This window comes from Pomacea canaliculata, linkage group LG9 (genome assembly GCF_003073045.1).
Source record: "Pomacea canaliculata isolate SZHN2017 linkage group LG9, ASM307304v1, whole genome shotgun sequence".
Taxonomy (NCBI): Eukaryota; Metazoa; Mollusca; class Gastropoda; order Architaenioglossa; family Ampullariidae; genus Pomacea; species Pomacea canaliculata.
In genome coordinates, this window is record NC_037598.1 from 13,311,550 (window position 1) to 13,331,985 (window position 20,436).

The 20,436-nt window shown below is 38.4% G+C and overlaps 1 protein-coding gene and 1 long non-coding RNA gene across 5 annotated transcripts; one reads left to right on the forward strand and one right to left on the reverse strand.

The window, feature by feature from the left end:
* Window positions 1–81: 81 nt before the first annotated feature.
* On the forward strand, window positions 82–12,778 carry LOC112572671 (multiple epidermal growth factor-like domains protein 11). 4 transcript variants are annotated; one of them, XM_025252470.1, is made up of 16 exons: window positions 82–218; window positions 2,014–2,244; window positions 4,015–4,215; window positions 5,354–5,482; window positions 5,814–5,942; window positions 6,085–6,216; window positions 6,422–6,553; window positions 6,727–6,855; window positions 7,074–7,205; window positions 7,510–7,641; window positions 7,757–7,888; window positions 8,020–8,151; window positions 8,439–8,567; window positions 8,788–8,918; window positions 9,170–9,300; window positions 10,378–10,498. In XM_025252470.1, exons 1-15 carry the CDS (start codon window positions 131–133, stop codon window positions 9,176–9,178), a joined length of 1,968 nt encoding a protein of 655 aa, XP_025108255.1. In that variant the 5' UTR covers window positions 82–130; the 3' UTR covers window positions 9,179–9,300; window positions 10,378–10,498. The 4 variants fall into 4 exon arrangements, with proteins under 4 accessions (XP_025108255.1, XP_025108254.1, XP_025108252.1 ...); XM_025252469.1 differs by lacking the exon at window positions 10,378–10,498 and adding an exon at window positions 9,697–9,816; XM_025252467.1 differs by lacking the exons at window positions 7,757–7,888; window positions 8,020–8,151; window positions 8,439–8,567; window positions 8,788–8,918; window positions 9,170–9,300 and adding exons at window positions 9,697–9,825; window positions 10,060–10,191; window positions 10,858–10,986; window positions 11,370–12,778 and having other exon boundaries at window positions 10,378–10,509.
* A 275-nt stretch (window positions 12,779–13,053) lies between these two features.
* LOC112572708 lies at window positions 13,054–15,865 on the reverse strand. Its single transcript, XR_003101053.1, has 4 exons — window positions 15,597–15,865; window positions 14,029–14,152; window positions 13,700–13,750; window positions 13,054–13,240 (listed from the first exon to the last, which is right to left on the reverse strand). It is a non-coding gene; the product is annotated as an uncharacterized LOC112572708 (long non-coding RNA).
* Window positions 15,866–20,436: the final 4,571 nt, after the last annotated feature.

A 20,436-nucleotide genomic window follows, 5' to 3' on the forward strand; every position in this document is an offset into this window, starting at 1 on the left:
CAAACTGAGCACGAGGCAAGTGCAGACTTATCTCAAGTACCTTATCAAAGTGTATAGATAGGTTGTCGTTGTCCTCTTCACATTAGTTTCACCTGAGCCTGGTGCTTTAAACTAACCTAATTTTGTTACGATGGCGGGTTGTGTGTGGACGTGGATTTTAAAGCTGTGTGTTTTCACTAAAATCCTTCTCTTAACAACTGCACAGACCAAGCATATGGGTGAGTACTGTCAATATTTTAGTAGCAGGTGGTATACTGATTTATTTAGTTAGGTCTTTATAAAATTCTAATGTGAAACAATTTGTCAACGAATGTGAGTAATTCTATGTGATTATATTTAAATGATTGACTTTTTGTTTATATTGATTTGAAGAAAAAAAAATTCTGACAGACTGACGGGCGGTTTGGTTGCAAAGCGACCTAGACACATTCGTGCTGCTGTGGATTGTGAAACCTAAGGTTATGAAAACCCAATACTTCGATAACACCTTTTTTGGTATATTCATAAAATTACTTGCCAAGTCACTGCAAAACAATCTAGCGATAACTTATGCATTTAACGGAAATGCATATAAATAATTTTTAAAATAATACTAAAATCTTTCAACGATGAGTTATTATTCCTCTGAAAATTTGATTTCAAAGTAGTATTTTTGACTCAAGTGCTCTTTTGCTGAACAAATCTCAAAGATCGGTCAATGGGCTTTGTTGGAAAAATTTGAAATAAAGCATTCTTAGTCTGTTCAAGCTATGTTTCACACCAAATAGTCGCAATAAAAATGAATGGCAATGTAGCTTAGTATTAAAGGGAAACACACACAATGCAGAAGGCAAACGTATGTTCAAAAATTTTCCAGTTTGTTCAGTATCAAAGACGCCAAGTTCACAGGTAAGGGAGGTAACCCACATTTGGGTAGAATGATACACGTTTACCTGAATTCTTAACTTCATAAATTTCCTCTTTGAAGAAAAGAACAGAATCGAATTTCACTAACAAGGCAAGTTCCGAAGCCTATCACAGAAAGTGCCGAGAAAAACAGATAACTCCTACCGGTCTTCTTTCTTGGCGAGACTGCGTAGAGCATCTCCGAGTCACAGACGACAATACCATACCTCCAGTTGTAAAACATAATGTTGGATCATTGCAGTTGATAGGAGTATGTGATTTCCTCGTGTAACACATGTATTAAACCTTAAATAACTGGCTTTTAAACATGAAAAATTGTACACAATTTCCGTCAAAATGCATTTACTGAGAATGTCGTTAAATAAATCTGCCATCGCACGAAAATGGCATAAAGATATTGTATGAAAGTTTTCTCGTTCATGAAATGGTGGTTCGTCTTTAATGGTGATTCCTCTTTTTCAGAACAAACTATTATCGTGGCTGTAGTGGGAATGGATATACAATGCTCCCCTAGTAACTACGAAAAGAGTGATTATTAATAAACAAGCGTTCATGGGGTCGTGATATTCACCAGTAGGTCAAACACTGCAGATAAGGAATGTCATTTAACCTAAGCACGCCTAAACACTTACATACTTAGTGGGACTGTACAAAATGTTAATTTCTAAGAAATTTACAAACATTTAACAGTTCTGACATATGACGGATGACCCTAAGTCAGTTTTACATTTCTGCAAGCCACCCTTTTATTTTTAGAAAACCTTTAGTTATACAGTGTATATATATATACAAACACTTAAATTATTACAATTTAAGAAACTGTTTTAAAACATTGTGTCAAAGTAGTGGGTTTCTGAATATCCATGTAGTTTTTTTTGTATAAAATTAATACGTGTTAATTCACTATAAGTAAAACAAATGTTTGCAATAAAACTAGGAGTACATGGTAGCACAAAATTGTTTTCCAATGTCGTTTCTATAGCATGCTATTTAGTAATTTACTTTACTGTGATGATAATCAAGCTACTTAAGGAATGATGGATTTGTATACTTGATAAAATAGATACTTACTGTAACTTTAACAGATTTTAATGGCATTTGTTGCAGCAAACGTCGCTATCAACAAACCATGCAACATCAGCTCACGGTATGTGGAGAATAACTCATCTAATAACTGTTCAGCTGCTATCAATGGAAACACTAGCACAATATTCATCACAGAGAAAACGTCTCAGAACTGCATCCACACCAACGAATCTGATTTCCATCCATTCTGGTCAGTGGATCTGGGACAGAACTTTTCTGTGCACAGTATAACCATCTACGGACGCTACCAAAGTAAGAACAGAAAGATTAAATATCATAAATGAAACCTAGCCTCAAGACAAAACACGTCTACCAAGTTGTTCTTTACAGTTCTCTCCCCCTGTAAGTTATCTTTCTAAACACTGCATTTTGTTGTTTGAGAGGTGCTTTTCAAAAATAATTTCCATTTGTTATAATACCTGAGGGCTAGTTAATGAACATATTTCTATAAACAAAACGGTTTCAAAGAAGCAAATTGATCAGCTTGTTTCCAAAATCACTCTTGACATCATTTAGATGCATTGCACAAAGTGCATACAAAAATATGCTGAAGGGAAGAAAAGTATGTCTTATGCAAATTTTATGGTGTTTCAAGCAATTTTAGTTCCCAAAAAAGTTACAAAATTATGGTGTGCATTTTGTTTATACAAAACTGATTGTCTAAATGCATAGGCCTAAAAGTGTTAAAAGTAAAAATGTACTTGGCAACTGGCCCCTGCTGTAATTCCGGGATCACATTTATTTTCTGGCCTTATAGCATTAACATGTCTTCTTTTTTTAAATTTGATTGCTTTAAAAGTAAGAAAGATAACGTAAATATTTCTGTTTAAAGTCAGAAAATGTGAGATAATTTCTGTGATAATTTTATATACTTTCCTTTATACTTTCCTTTGCATAACTGCAAACAAGGGATGTTTGCACATTGCGTTTGATGATATCAAAAAGTAAGTCAGTGGAATGTCTAGACCAGTGGTTTTTAACCGGGGTTCGATCGAACCCTAGGGGTTCGGTGAGTCGGTCTCAGGGGTTCGGCGAAGCCTCCTCCACGGAGGTCAAGACACACCCGCAATTCGTGATGACACTAAAGAAGGGTTCGGTGAATGTGCATATGAAACTTGTGGGTTCGGTACCTCAAAAAAGGGTAAGAACCACTGGTCTCGACTGTTACTGCACCAGAAGTTTTACACATTTTATCCGATATATAAGAATAAGAGATTGTGATAACAAATTTGGTATTATAGGCAACTCGTATTGAGAAATGTCTGCATTTTAGCGACAAATGAAAAAAGCTTTCTTGTTTCGCAGCTCACGATAAAGCACACAAAGACTCAAGACGATCTATTGTCACTTATCATTTAAACAAATGTGAAATGGGATAAAGACAGAAGGATAATAAGATTGTTGAGTACGATGGGAACAACGATACTGTCGAGAAAGAGAACTAGAAGGAACAACTGCGTTTCTGTTGAAGAAACCCGTGTGTATTTGTAGTCTATATCATGTTAAAGTTATATAGTCGTAACACTGTGTCAAATGAAGATGATGACAACAACGGAAAAGATACAGATAGTCATGGAAGTTGAGGAAGTGGTGGAGAACGCTATGATAGAATTTACATTTAATAATCATTTGTTAGCTCAAGTCATTATTTTACATCTTAAAGTAAACAGACACTGTACAGGTTTTGATAAGTTACAAGAATTCCTAAAATATAAAAAGCATCGAAAAAATTAGATAAAGAGTTATGATGAAACTACAGCTGTCAGTGCATATAATGTTTTCTTTTAAATACATTGTATGTGCACGTAAGTGCGCATTAAGTAAAATTAATGTTATGTATAGAAAGTTATGGAAAGACATGTTTTGTCCCTCTATAACATGACAATTTAAGCCACAAGACAGAATGCTGTTAGACTGTATGCAGTAAAGTGATGAGCTTAAGTAAGGCTAAGTTAACAAAATCTTAATATGAGCATTATATGTATTGATTCTTCTTTTTTTTAATTATGTATTTTTGTGTAGTGAACAGAAGAATGGAATGTGTTCAAGTCTCGCTCGATGGACGAGAGCTTTATAAGTTCCCGTGTCCAGGCACAACAAATGTGAGAACAGACATCACCTTAAATCCGCCTCAACGTGGTCGAGTGGTTAAGATCACAAGAGACGAAACACTTGTCGCAGATCTCGCGCCATTTTTAAACATTTGTGAAATCCAAATATGGGGTAAGTTTACAGAAGTAAGAAATATTACTTTAAGGGAGATGTTCACAATAGTGACAACTATCGCTGTAAAGTATATGTTCGTAGATGTGAGAAATACAGGGTTGTCCATGGGACATATTTTTCTATCCCGTCCCATCCCGTCCCATGGCAATTTATGCCTGTCCCATCCCGTCCCATCCCACGGGACGTTTCCCATGGGATTCCCATGGTAATAACAATCCTATGGACAACACTGAAAACCACTTTTCGGCTTTTGTTCTATAATTCCTGCTACTTCACATACAATAGATGATTCAGAGGAAAGATTTAAATCTTTGATGAATGAAATAACAGTAAATTTATTTTGCAATATCAAGTATCGACTATCATGGGAAATACAAGTGTGTGCTGTCCTGTCCCGTCCCATCCCATCCCATGGGACGTTTCCCATGGGATTCCCATGGGATTCCCATTCCTATGGACAACACTGGAGAAATATCATGAAAAGTGTCATTTTCACAGCATTTGGAAAGACAAGCATAATAATTATGTTCACTGAAGCGATGATTTATTATAATTATGACTTATTAAAGATATTGAAAACATTCTATAACATGCACAGAAAACTATCAAATGCGCTTGATCTTAGTATTGCAGTTGTGGAAAAGATGAGTGTTACTGATTTCATCGTGTTGTTATTGTCTTCTAAGATATGTTACTAGAACAGTGCATTGTTACAGATTTTTCATGACAGTAATTAACTAAGTCACAGGCTTTTAAATTTAAATGTATTGTTATTACAGGATTTATGGCAATAATGTCCACAACTAATTTACAACTAATTTAGTCGTTTTTCTCTAGTACAAATCTCCAGTTGTAGACAGTGGTTTATTACACAAAATGTCAAATGGGTGGGTCTCTAACACATCACTCCCTAACGACACAAAAAAGGTCATGGGTCGACCTTCACTTTCACGTTTAATGCATCCATGCGAACATTTAGAATTGTCAAAATTCATAAAAAATACTGAAATAGAAAAAGTGAATACATTTATAGCATTACTGAACATTATCACCAGATGCTAAAACGGTTAAAATTTCTTGATCACAACTGTCTATCATTCTGTTGAACATGTAACTTTTGTTTCTATAAACATAGGTCTAGTGTGTTCATCCGGCTATTGGGGAGAGAACTGTGCATCCTGTGGACCTGGATGTAGTAATGATTGTGATTCTATCGATGGAACTTGTGGGTGTACTAACGGGTGGACAGGACCACGATGTACGGGTAAGATAAAGGCCGCAAGAGACAGAGAAATAATTATTTATTCACAAATCTCGCCACCGATCTGCCATTTCAAGAACGCACACTATTTAAAAGACACATAGCCCACTATTTTCCTCACCTGAACGATCGACACAAATGCTTGTAGTAGACAAAAGATGATGTCTTATGACATATTTCCATATTGAAGCTGTACTCATTCATCTGCAACATCTCTTCTCATTAAGAAATGTCTACATCACAGACTGAGGCTGACTGCTTCTGAAGTGTTTTCACTCTATTTACACGTTGCTATTGGCAGATCCCTCTGTATTGTTTACTTTGTTTTGAACAGAGTGTTCAAACGGTCATTACAACGTGTCTAACGCCTGTGTCACCTGTGGTAAAGGATGTAACAACACATGTAGCAGGACTGACGGGACATGTCAGTGTCGACCAGCATGGCAGCCTCCTCTGTGTCAACGTAAGAACACGCTTACTGACACTAAGTTAATTAGTGCGGTGGCCATATTCTTCTAGAGGAATAACAGGGATTAAACTAAACTAAGCTAAACTAAACTAAACCAACGTTAAAAAGATTTTCTAACCATCATATCCTATGACAGGTTGCTCAGACGGTCACTACAACGTGTCTAACGACTGTCACAACACCTGTGGTGAAGGATGTAACAACACATGTAGCAGGACTGACGGGACATGTCGGTGTCAGACAGGATGGCAGCCTCCTCTATGTCAGCGTAAGAACATGCTTACACTAGTACTACTAGAAGTCTACTGTTGTTAAGTGATAGGATGGTCAAATAGTCTTTTTAACCGAAAAACTTAAATGTACTGACACTACGTTAAATAGTGCGGACATATGCTTCTCGAAGAATAACAAGAACTAAACTAAAAATTCAACCAACGTTAAAAAGATTTTCTAACAATCATATGCTATGACAGAATGCTCAGACGGTCACTACAACGTGTCTAACGACTGTCAAAACACCTGTGGTGAAGGATGTCATGACATTTGTAGCAAGACTAACGGGACATGTCAGTGTCAGCCAGGATGGCAGCCTCCTCTGTGTCAAAGTAAGAATATAAAGACAACTACCTTTTTGTGATTTTTGTGATCATGTAAGAGCATAGAAGGACCTATTCACATTTCTATAAAAAGTTTCTGCTTGAAACAAACTGCAATAAGCTTCACAGTCAGATAATTCTTATTACGATGATTACTTACATTGTGATTTATCGTGACACAGGCTGTGCAGTGGGTTACTGGGGGGACACCTGTACACACCTGTGTGGTCCTGGCTGTGAGGACGGAGTTTGTGATGTTGTCCATGGAACTTGTAACTGCAAAAGAGGATGGAAAATGCCTTCCTGTGAAGGTATAGCTATATCGGCAGAGAACTGTCTTTTCAGATAAAGCTTGTTAATAGCCTCTGTCTGAGAAAGTGTCCTGAGATTTACGTTCCCTTCCACTTTTTTCTTTCTGTAGTATGTTAAATTACACAGAATTTTATAGAAAGGTTCTTTTGATAGACATGCACACCACGTTTACTGCTCTTCGAACTAAATATGGAATTACTGGACATTGTCGTGACAGAATGCATAGATGGTCGTTACAATGTGTCCAACGACTGTCAAAACACCTGTGGTGAGGGATGTCATGACACCTGCAGTAGGACTGACGGGACATGTCAGTGTCGTCCAGGATGGCAGCCTCCTCTGTGTCAACGTAAGAATAGATATAATGGCAGTAAAGTGTCATGCTGATTGGTCTGAGTAAAAAGTACTTTTACATTCTAGTGTCTTTTTGCATAAAGTACACATCAATTTACACTGAAAGTTATAACTCTAAAAGCATAAACTGTTTTCCAGAAGGGTGAATGCATCCAATCAATCACTCCTACCCACCCACCCACACAGACACAGCCAAGTGCACTATTTGATGAATCTAGCCAACAATGGAGGATTTTACTGTATTGACGGAATGCATCTTATGTTGCTACAGCGTGTCTAGCGACTGTGTGTTATGACAGGTTGCTCACCTGGTCACTACAACATGTCTAACGACTGTCAAAACACCTGTGGTGAAGGATGTCATGACATATGCAGCAGGACTGACGGGACATGTCAGTGTCGGCCAGGATGGCAGCCTCCTCTGTGTCAACGTAAGAACACGCTGACGCTAGAGTTCTGATGTGATTATTTGCTTTAATAATGTTTTTAACTTAGAGAAAATAATGTTCTGACACAAAATATTCTAAAAATGATATTTTATTACAGGTTGTTTAGACGGTTACTACAGCGAGTCTAACGGCTGTGAAAACACCTGTGGTGAAGGATGTCACGACACCTGCAGCAGGACAGACGGGACATGTCAGTGTCGCCCTGGATGGGAGCCTCCTCTGTGTCAACGTAAGAACACACGTGCACGTGTGGTTTATTTTATAAATAATAAGCTGCTATAAGAGTGCTTTTAACTTAGATATCATTAATGTTGTGAGACTGCGATCTATAGATGTTTTCACAATGATATGCTACGACAGGTTGCTCAGTCGGTCACTACAACACGTCTAACGACTGTCAAACCACCTGTGGTGAAGGATGTCATGACACCTGTAGCAGGACTGACGGGACATGTCAGTGTCGCCCAGGATACCAGCCTCCTCTGTGTCAACGTAAGAATATAGATGTCATCGTGAGAAAAAGCTAGAGATAAAAATATATTTGTATTCTAGTGCGTTGTGCTCCTTGTAATTGCATCCAAGCAGGAAATTTCACAATAAAAGCTACACAAGGTGGTTGACAAATAACATTTTGTTAATTTGTGCTCCATGTACAAGCATAAAAGAGAAACATAAATACTCAATTAACAGTTTCTCTTTAACAAAGTGCAGTAATAATCTTCACGGTAAAATAACTTTTAGTATGTTCATTAGTTATATTGTAATTTGTCCTGACACAGGCTGCGCTGGGGGTCACTGGGGAGACACCTGTACACACTTGTGTGGTTCTGGCTGTGAGGACGGAGTTTGTCACGCTGTCCATGGAACTTGTAACTGCAAAAGAGGATGGGAAATGCCTACCTGTGAAGGTATATTTTCTACTGACAAAGGTCCATTTTTTCAAATTTTTAAAGAAGATAGCCTGTGTTTGTTAAAAACACGAGATTTTTCTTCCTTTTCAAGTTTTTTTTAATTCTATGTCTACTAAATTTGAAAAGTTTTAGGTCAACAGGTCCATATGACAGACATGTTGTCAATGTTTACTCCTTTTTGAACTAAACATGCATTTACTGGATATTGTCCTGACAGATTGCACAGACGGTCACTACAACGTGTCTAACGACTGTCAAAACACTTGTGGTGGAGGATGTCATGACACATGCAGTAGGACTGACGGAACATGTCAGTGTCGGCAGGATGGCAGCCTCCTCTCTGTCAGAGTAAGAATCTAATTGTAATGGTAAAAGCATCTGTCTGAAAAACGGTTTAAGTATCTTTATATTTCAGTTTCTTGTGCACTTAGCACACATTACACTGAGAATAAAAACTCTAATAGCGTACACACACACAAACACATACACACAGCTGCACTACTTGTTGTTGCTTTGAGTCACATATCAAGGATTTAACGATATGGGAGGCGTTGGATTAACGGTAATACAACTTCTCTAATCAGTATATTTTATGACAGATTGCTTAGATGGTCAGCACAACGTGTCTAACGACTGTCAGAACATCTGTGGTGAAGGATGTCATGACACGTGTAGCAGGACTGATGGGAAATGTCAGTGTCGACAGGATGGCAGCCTCCTCTGTGTCAACGTAAGATTATAGCACTGTCTGTAAAAAAAACATCGTACATAGAAACATTTTAAGACAAAAATACATTTTTATTCCAGCGCATTGTGCTCCATGTACCTGCATCCAAGCAGTAAACACCACAACAAAAATTACTTAAAGTAGCTGTGCTTTCTACAGGACAGGGATTTCAATATAAATAATTTCTTTTGTACGCGTACGCAGAAACCAACATGGGGACAAAAGGGGGAAACATAATGTTTATAAGACAAATACCTTATTGTCATTCTATTTATAATGTACTATAAGAACACTATAAGTTCCAATTAAAAGTTTCTGCTTTAACAAAGTACAATAAAATTTACAGTCAGATAACTTTTATTATGTTGATTATTTCTATTACGATTTATCGTGACACAGGTTGTGCTGGAGGTCACTGGGGGGACACCTGTACACACCTGTGTGGTCCTGGCTGTGACAACGGAGTTTGTGATGTTGTCCATGGAATTTGTAAATGCAGGGTAGGGTGGGAAATGCCCATCTGTGAAGGTATGTTTATATTTTGGCAAAAAACTACATTTTTGAATGCTTGAAAATGCATTTTAGGTAATTGTTAATAGTCTGTTTTCAGTAAAGACTCCTGAGGTTCTATTTTATCTTTTTCATTCCAAAGTATATTAACTTGTCAAAAGCTATAGGTCAACAGGTTCATATGACAGACGTGTTGTCTACGTTTACTCATTTCTGAACTAAACTTGTATTCACTGGACAATGTCCTTATAGAGTGCATAGAGGGTCATTACAATGTGTCAGACGACTGCCGATCTACCTGTGGTGAAGGATGTCATGACACATGTAGCAGGACTGACGGGACATGTCAGTGTCGTCCAGGATGGCAGCCTCCTCTGTGTCAGCGTAAGAAAAAATAGATATTGTGGCGGTAAAATGTCGTCCTAAAAATGTTTTAAGTCATTAGCAATTATATTCTAGTGCTAAGAGCAGACATTAGTTTAAACTGAGAATTGAAACCTTTAAAAGAATACACACTTTAACATTCAGTGAATGAAATCCACTCACTCACTCCACTGTATATTGTGACAGATTGCTTATCTGGTCACTACAACGTGTCTAACGACTGTCACAACACCTGTAGTGAAGGATGTCACGACACATGCAGCAGGACTAACGGGACATGTCAGTGTCGTCCAGGATGGCAGCCTCCTCTGTGTCAACGTAAGAATCCAACAGTGTCGGTAAAATGTCATCATCCTGAGCAAGGGTTTAACGCAAACATACATTTTATATTCTAGCTCGTTGTGCTCCATGTACCTGCATCCAAGGAAAAACACTGTACTAGAAACTACATAAGTTATTTGTGCTTCAATCTTTTCTACGAGTCCGTACAAGCCAACAAAATATAAAATGCGGAACTTTAACTTTGTAAGACAAATATCGTTTGTCGTTGTGTGCATCATGCACGAGCCTGAAAACTATAAACATTTCTGTGAACAGCTTCTGCTTGAAACTGCACAGTCAGATACCTATTTTATTTAATTTTTACTGTGATTTATCCACACACAGACTGCGCAGTGGGTCACTGGGGAGACACCTGTACACACTTGTGTGGTCCTGGCTGTGAGAACGGAGTTTGTGATGTTGTTCATGGAACTTGTAACTGCAAGAGAGGATGGAAAATGCCTACCTGTGAAGGTAAATTTATATTTCGGAAAGGATTGGTTTTACATACTTTTACTAAGCTTTGTTGAAAGCCTGTATTTGGTGAAGATATCTGAGCTTTAACTTGCCTTCCATGATTTCTGTTTCAAAGTATACTAAATTAATAAAAGCTCTAGGTCAACAGGTACATGTAGTGAGCATGCTGACCACGTTTAATCCTGTCTGGATAATTTTCTGATTGATGGCAGAGGAACAGTCATTACGATGTGTCAGTGTCGGACAAAATAGTTTCTCACTGATGTAAAACAGAAATAAGTAAACCATTGAATTAACTTTTCTTTTCATAAGATACCAATATATGACTTAAATCGTGACAGACATATATCATAAGCTAGCTTCTGACTCTGTTCATGCAGGGTGTGCAGATGGCTGGTCTGGGGCTGAGTGTACAGAGTGTAATGGCTGCACCGACAAGAGTTAACCCCTTCACTTCCCAGTAAACAACAAAAATACTGACATCTTGTGATCACATCAACCCAAGTGTTAGGTCATAAACTGCAAGTCTAGGAAAGCCATCAAAAGTTTAAAGCTTCTGTGTTTTTATCCATTTTGTTAACTTTCTGTCAGCAGTAGAAATATGTATTAGATAATAAACATTTGTAGAAGCAGTAATTTCACAATAATTCCTTATCAATTATTTTGGAATTAGTTTGGCTGTTATCAAAGTTAAACACACTTTTTTCCCTGAATTTTGTTTCAGATAATCATTGGCATTTGCCTGATAGTTACAATAAATTTTATCAAATCTCCTTATGAATGATGCACACGTACAATTTTGAAATTTCAATTAAAAATTGTTTAATTCAATTTATAAATGAAGTCGCTGTTTGAAAACGAGATGATTTGTGAAAATCTAATAAATTTAATATTATATATATAGAAGACCTACAATGCAGCTCTAAAACGAAAAATATGTTTATGAAATCATTTTGTCAAATTTAGTAATGAACTGTTCTGTTTTACTGTTTTAGATTTTTCTACATGTTCACCTGCAGATGCTTGTTTTTATGTTTGCACTTATTCGAATGCATTTCAAATTGTTTATAAAGCTGTGCTTCCAAATTCACTTTTAATCACTTTGTCACGTTTAATACATTTTCTGCAGTGCAAAGTTTTTTGTTTGAATACTTATCGACGAAACTTCAATGACAATGACAATACCAATGACAGTAATATGAAAGAACTACAAAATTTAAAACAGTTGCCAGGGTTGTCGTCCGTGACGTGATCCAACATCTCAGATAATTAAGTGAAAAATAATGTAAATAGTTCACGACAGTTTTCATGTTTAACCTAAAAATAGTAGCAAATAAATATTTTTAAAATAAACATTTAGTACAGTGTGGGATTTAATTATTCCTCATTTTGTTATCTTTTTGTATTATTTCTATTTTTACCTCGGTTATTACATTTCCTATTTATTTAGCGTCCGTTTTATAACACTGCTTTACTTTTTAAAAATAATTATTGTTGATAGTCGCGATAACTTGAATTAGTCAAGTTTGTCAACTGACGTTCACTGTTAACAGTTAATATTTCTATATAATAAGAGTGAGGCACTGAATGTTCATTCAGCACATCCGACTACAGCAACAGCAGCATTGTATACAAAATTCTCAGAACTTGTAATGAAAATATAGCAGCCTACTATTCGCTTTTGTTCTATGCCGACACCAAGGGACCTACCGGCGATTGGATGTGACTACATCAACATAATCAGGAACTTAATTAAACTTATGAAGAATAAATATTGTGTGTATGCAAACATTATTCTTGTGTGTGTCGGCATGCAGGCGCATATGAGTGAGTAGAGTATTTTTACATTTTATGTGTTTATATAGTTCTCCAGACAGCACCAGGGTTTTACAAAATCTTTCGTTTGCTTATTTGCATTTTTAAATTTGTTTTGTTGTTATTTTTAGTTTTTGCTTTTGTTGTTATTTCTTGTCGCGGCTGTTCGTGCTTTTCTAATTGTCTGATTGCTTTGAGATTGCAGATAATTCTTGTTTTCCCTCTCTCCTGAAAAACGCTTAAGGCAAATTTCATGCATGAACAGACGTTCTTTATTAGGACATGCCAGCAAGTTTCTACAAATAAAAGCAAATTAACCAACTATTTGAGTCCTGGATGCCTTCAAAGTTAAAACGCCGAAAACAAAATTTCAGTTTGCAGTACTGTAAGTTGACCTCAGGATATCTGCTCCAAAGCCACGTTACTTCTCTCCATCCTTTGAACACAATATAATTATATATAATCACATCACACCCGAAACAAACAGACAATCGATTAAAATAGCTCAGAAAGCGATTTTTAAAAATCTTTTAGCAACATTTTTATAATACCGAGCTGAAGACGGAAATCTGCATCAATGTCTCCTTCAAGGTAAGGACATGCACAAACGCGCACACACACACACACGTTAACACCATTCTCTACCTTTCTTTTTCTCGCTCCCTCACTCACACATACAGACATCTACAGGCGTTCAGCTCAAAATGAAATGCCATCACTCATTTCTTCTACACAGTCAAGTTTACTTTCAATCAGATATTACAATTTGTAGTACACTAACGCTTTTCATGCAATTCGACTTTCAAACATTGAGAACAATCTTGCTCCACAGCTCTTTGTGTAATTAGAATGTCTAGAGGTGTCCTAGATGATAAAGTAATGATTGGAAGTGTACCTTGTCATCCGCTGTCTACCTTTGCCACGTTGATCCATCACGGCAGGTGACCTGTAGTGGGAGACAAAAGATACATGCATGTCAAGTGATACATTGTCAGATATGACTTCACATGTTGTTGAAGACAAACCAAACCACTCATCTTATATGGCGTCTGTTTAGAAATCACTGATAGAGAGACTCCCTAGTGTATTTATTTCTTTAAGAAAAAACCTCCAGGATATACACGAAATGTTGCAATGGTCACTCCTAAGACCTGTGGTGGACTATATGTATGTGTTTTGATTTGTGTGGCATTTTCTGACAATCAGTAGACAGGACACACTTACCTGCGCTACACGGTGGCGTGCGCTGTACTACATAGTGTGATTTACTCTCTTCTTGTTGTGTTGGGACCCAGCGGTTGATATGAAAAACGCGATCGTTTTTCAGCAAACCCCTTCTGATCCACACCTAGTTAGACAAAGATATAAAAACAACAATTTGTGGTCAGCACGTTAAGAAAGCAAATTACGTACATCAGTCACTAATTTCAAACATCTAAACTGATACAGTATGCTTACTTCTATATTTACCTATCTAATTCCTTCCAATGGTAAATAACAAGTAATAGGTACTGAGCGAGGGCGTCGGCGAGAAAAGAAAAATCACTCTAGCGAAAAAAATCTAGAAGAAGCAGACGGCGTTAGCGGACATGACAGCCGAAGGATGTTGTTTAATGTGAGCGTAGATGCCAGAAATAATTCCTTGCCTAGCATATGTTGTTTTTTTCTGTGTGTTCGGGCAATTGGTTAGAGTCCTTCGGATCGAGTATTACATCTAGAGCAGGGGTGGGCGATTTATTTTCATAAGTGGCCGCATAAGAATTGCGATGGTTTTGGAGGGCTGGACTAATATAGTTAACTCAGTTTTACCTAATACTCTATTTATGGTATATATAATGGCGGGCGGGCCAGCGGGCGGGCCGGTCAGAGACAGGAGGCGGGACGGATGCGGCTCGAGCGCCGCCCCTTGCCCAGGTCCACCTAGTCTAGGGGATTAAGTGTCGGGGATGAAGAGTCTGGGGATTAAGTGACTGGGCACCATATACTATATATACAGTATTGGGTAAAACTGAGTTAACTATATTAGTCCGGCCCTCTAACACCATCTCAATTTCTCATGCGGCCCCTTGGGAAAATTAATTGCCCTCCCCTGGTCTAGAGGAATACTCCGTCGCCTTCAGTGTCACCCAGCTGTGTGAGAACGGTGTACCGTGGGATTCCTGTCGCCAGGAAACTGTAAGTGAAGCAGTGAACGACTGTTGGTGCGATTATAAATGAGATAATACAATTGAAACTTTGTGTTGACGAACAGAACTGTGATGTAGGTGCGCACGTTAAAATTCTTAATATAGCTTGTTCTTTGCTGTATATTTTGTACAATAAAATACAAAGCTTAACGAGCTCTGTACAACAAACTTGTAGACAACGGTGGGTTTCAGTCAATGGAAGTCCTTTTTCCCGTGCTGTTTAGCACCTTGTCGCAGAAAATACTTTTAGAAACATCTTCTCCCTGTAAATCGTTCGAGAGTCCCAAACACAATCTGCAGCTATACTGCAGTATACTGTTCTTGAACTGGAACTAGTCAAGGGAGGATTTGTTTCTCTTGAATTCATCTTGCATTCTGATAGTCTGCACTGGGGAACAGTTTAACTGTTGTTTTATTTCTTATCCATAATCTTCACTTTCAAGACGTTTTTATGACATCTACAGCATTCTTTAAGCCATTTGCGTACATTCATTTCTGGAAGTTTATAAATGAACTGGAATCTTAAATGAGAGCAATTCTGTACATATGAGAATGATGACTACGTAAAAGCTGCATAAGGGTTTAGTGTCAAAAATGTTTATTTACCTTTTCGAGATACCAGCCAGCGGATAAGCCACTGTCATCATGATAGATTCTGATAGCGCAGACGTCCCTAAGGTTAACCTGGTCGTCTATGTCGAAGGAGTCTACGGAACCTGTCATAAAGTCGTTCCACCACCAATTATCCAAGTATATAGGCGGGGACTGTCTGCCATCAGCGTCAATCAAGATGATGTACACACCGGCGTTAGTACCGGCTTCATCTACATTCGGTGTGTGTGTACTTACACCCCAACGTGTTCCTGAAAGGAAAAAAATATCATCATCATCATCATCATCATCATCATCATCATCATCATCATCATCATCATCATCATCATCATCATCATCATAATCATCATCATCATTATTATTATTTTTCGTAGTAGTAGTAGTAGTAGTGTTGTTATTATTATTATTGTCATTTTGCAGCTTTTAGGTATTCCGAATGTGTTGTATATTCGACTAAACATTAACAGAGCACACATACACAGACCAGAATCAATCAACTCTACAAACACACTTTTACCGAATTTTGCTTTCTTATTTATAGGCGTAGTTGTCAAAGATTTCGTCGCAACAGAGTTACAAAATCTGTTTGGAATGAAACACAGCAGCAAGACACTTGAAGAAAAACTTAATAACGGCAGTGTCAAAGCTTCAGTGAAAACAACAGTATACTACAAATATACATGAAGCTGGGTGTAGTAGCATTCACGCACAACTGTGTAGCACCAGTGTAATGATCTCGACCAGTATTCAAGTGGATGTAGCAATGTGGTTTAGGAGATGCCTGAAGCTGACAAAGAATGCATGGACATGTGAGAAACGCATGTCCTAGAATTCTTAATATTAAGCTTAGTCTTAAACAAAGCCAGGCTTGCATTCCACTCCCTAAGACCTATCTGGAACTCCAAGGCTTTGTCTCTACACACCAAGATACGCCTCTATAATACCAATGTAAAGTCAGCCCTTCTGTATGGATCTGAGACATGGCGGGTGACAAATGCCATCACCAACAAGATACAGACATTCATCAACAAATGTCTTCGCCGCATCCTTCACATCCGATGGCCTGAGAAGATCTCCAATACAGACCTGCGGGAGAGAGCCAATCAAAACCCTGCCAGCCAAGATATCAAAAAGCGAAAGTGGGGCTGGATTGGCCACACCCTACGAAAGCCAGCCGACAATTTAACGAGACAGGCTCTGGGCTGGAACCCAAAGGGAGGCGACAGGGTTAGGAGACCCAGACAGACGTGGAGGAGATCAGTCCACAGAGAGGCAGAGACAGCTGGCATGACATGGTCCCAACTGGAAAGGGATGACCAGGACCGGGTCCGATGGCGGCGTGTGGTTGCGGCCCTATGCTCCACTGGGGGCGTATAGGAAAGAAGAAGAAGAAGAAGAGAAGCTTGGTCTTGACCGAATTGATTTTGACACTATTGATAGTGGTTGACAGACTAGGTAAACAAATGCCTAGAAGTAATGAAGATGAATCTGAGCTGAAACTAAAGCCGATTATTGTAAGATTCTTCTCGCAAAAAGTTTCCTAAATGGTGGTCTGCAACAGAAGAAAGCAAAAGAACAGGTTCCAGAATACTAGTTAGAGAAGACTTATGAAAACAACATTATTTCTTGCTTTCCCGCTCCTGTGATCATCCAGGTATGAGCGAGGTGTGGCCAAGAAATAGGAAAATAATTGCAAACTTAACCATAGGTCATAAATGAAGAAATATAGAGTCCTTGAAATTTTAATATAATCATCATTTTCCTCCACATTGCGAGCATCAAGAAATTTTAATATTGAAGATGTGGGTTATATGGAGGCCTTCTGCTTATACATTAATGTTTATTGTTACAATTCTTTTTCAATTTTTCCAAATTGATAGCAGATCAAAACCTTATTAATCCTGAAGAAGAAGCACCTGACTCCTCTTTTATAAACTTATGAAGAGTTGGTGGGCTGACTGAATGTCAAAACGTGTCTGGGTCCCACAGTCGTGTTAACAGTTCCTTCACAGCAGATGTATATGTCGTTGTCCACACTAAGTATCAGTCCAGCTTAGCCCGTCTGCTACAGACGATTTCTTTTAAACAAGGAGGATACCTGGTACATAATTTTACCTACAAACATAAATTCTACTTCTACAAGTTTGACTTTTTTCCAACAACAGCCAGCCCATCAATGCTTTTGTCAATATTAGACTAAGGGATAGCACTGGAAGTTTTTGGTAAACAGGCATGTTCTTGTTAAAAGATGTTTTAGTAACAATATAACATGAAGACAGTCACTATGAACTAAAATGTATATAATACATTTTATGTGGCTATCGTTTGAATCTTAGGATTACAACTCCTTAAAATTAAAATTCACCATGATAAATGCATTTATTATCTCTTATTTTAGTTATTGCTTATTTTACTTACCTTTCCATAAGTGAACATCATTGACACCAAAGCCTACAAGAAGCCAGAACACAGATGCAATTCGCCACATGGTAACGGCGACGTCTGCGCTATCACAATCTATCATGACAACAGTGGCGATGACCCTAACTGGGTTCTCGAAAAGGTAAATAAACATTTTTGACACTTAACCCTTATGTAGCTTTTAGGAAGTCATCATTATCATATGTACTGAATTGTTCTCATTTAAGATTCCAGTTCATTTATAAACATCCAGAAATGAATGTACGCAAATGGCTTAAAGAATGTTGTAGATGTCATAAAAACATCTTGAAAGTGAAGATTATGGATGAGATAAAACAACAGTTAAACTGTTCCCTAGTGCAGACTATCAGAATGCAGAAAGAGTTCAAGATAAACAAATCCTCCCTTGACTAGTACCAGTTCAAGAACAGTATACTGATCGTTGGGAGAAAACAGCTAAATAGACACAGAAACTGTCAACTCCTCCCTATCTTCATCGATGGCAAGAAAGTGAAAGTTTTTGTTGTTCTTCCTCTGTGCAATGTCGTCTGCGAGCTGCAGATTGTGTTTGGGACTCTCGAGCGATTTACAGGGAGGAGATGTTTCTGAAAGTATATTCTACGACAAGATGCTAAACAGCAAGGGGGAAAAAAAGACTTCCATTGACGGAAACCCACTGTAGTCTACAAGTTTGTTGTACAGAGCTCGTGGAGCTTTGTATTTTATTGTAGAAAATATACAACACACAACAAACTACATTAATAATAATCATGTGCGCACCTACAACATAGAGCGGTCCGGTGGCGCAACGGTTAGCTCCTGTCACCAATACAGTGAAGGTTGGCTGCCCTCAGTTCATTTCTCGTCTCGGGCACGCTGTTCTTTCTCTGCACGTGGCATCTGTTTACAGGGCTGGCTGCTTGCCGTAATATAGCCTTAGTTGCTGACACGGCGTAAAACACCAATCCCCCCCCCCCGCACCTACAACATCACAGACACACACCACTGACACTTCATCTGAGGTTGAGCATCTGGACCGTGTTACAGTCGCCGGCTCTCTCACGAGCAACACACACACACGACGTCCGTACGCGTTCTTTCAACACAAAACAACGATTGGCTGAGGCTGTCCACATGATGTGAATAAGTTGCTGGAATGGCTCAGGACTGAAAAACTGAAAGATTGAAAAAAAGTCGCACCAGCAGCCGTTGAGTGCTTCACTTACAGTTTCTTGGCAACATGAAGCTCAATGTACACCCGTCCACACACTGAAGGCGATTTGTCTAAATGTAATCCTCGATCACAAGGGCTCTAACACAATTAACCGTATAGAGAGAGAAAAAAAAACATGACTAGACAAGGAATTTTTTCTGGCATCTACGCTCACATTAACATCCTTCTACTGTCATGTCCGCAATAGCCGTCTGCTTGTACCTTTTTGGCTAGAGTGATCTCGCTTTTCTTGCTGACACTCTTGCTCATTCTCCAGTACATGTTATTTACCATTGCAATTTACCAATAGCGAAGGGATTAGATAGGTAAAGATACTGTATCAGTTTAGATGTTTTAAATTAGTGGCTGCTGTAAGTAGTATGCTTTCTTAATGTGCTGACCAAATGGTTGTTTTTATACTGTTGTCTAACTAGGTGTGGATGAAAGCTGCTCACATGAAAAACGATCGCGTATTTAATATTGACCGCTGGGTCCCAACAAAACAAGAAGAGAGGGCATCACACTATGAAGTACAGCGCTCGCCACCGTGTAGCGCAGGTAAGTGTGTCCTGTTGTCACGACCAACATTCGCATTCTTTCCAATAACAAAACACGAGATCACTTCAGGTTAGTTCATCCAAGTAGTTATTATACACGAAAACTTCAAAAATAGATATCAATACATGAAACTTTCAAATAAAGCAGTTTAAACCATACACTTCCCCTCGTACACAACGATCTCAGCGTTACAATAGCAGACACCAAATATTATTAAACGCACATACTAAGACCGCACGCAGGCTGGTCTTCACAAATTCACAAAGACTACCTACACATGTCAATGACAAGGCATTCCTGATGATTAGTCTCCTAGAGCACTTTTCTAAGTCACAAGAAAAGTCCACGTGTTCATAAATATTCAGCAACACACAAAAGTCCTCAAAGTCCGAGTCAACAGTCTTACTCTCCCTCTCTCGATGACGGTGGAGAGTAACAATGGGGGTACGAAACCTTTCCCCCTCTCTCTCTACTGGTGGAACTTAAAAAGTAAAAGTCTTACTTTGCTTTATGCCGACACCAGCGGGAAATCTTCGGTGTCCTCGACACTCCACGGACATGTCTTTCCTCTCCTCGATGCACGGATTTTAAAGACGACAGCGACGGCCCTCCCCTCAGTCTGTAGTTGTCGTCGCTGATAGG

Excerpts from the sequence above, each read along its gene's own strand:
- LOC112572671 (XM_025252467.1), top strand. The coding sequence starts at position 131 with ATGGCGGGTTGTGTGTGGACGTGGATTTTAAAGCTGTGTGTTTTCACT. Across the intron at positions 4,216-5,353 it reads TTGTGAAATCCAAATATGGG|GTCTAGTGTGTTCATCCGGC; the intron begins GTAAGTTTACAG and ends CTATAAACATAG. Across the intron at positions 6,554-6,726 it reads GCAGCCTCCTCTGTGTCAAA|GCTGTGCAGTGGGTTACTGG; the intron begins GTAAGAATATAA and ends ATCGTGACACAG.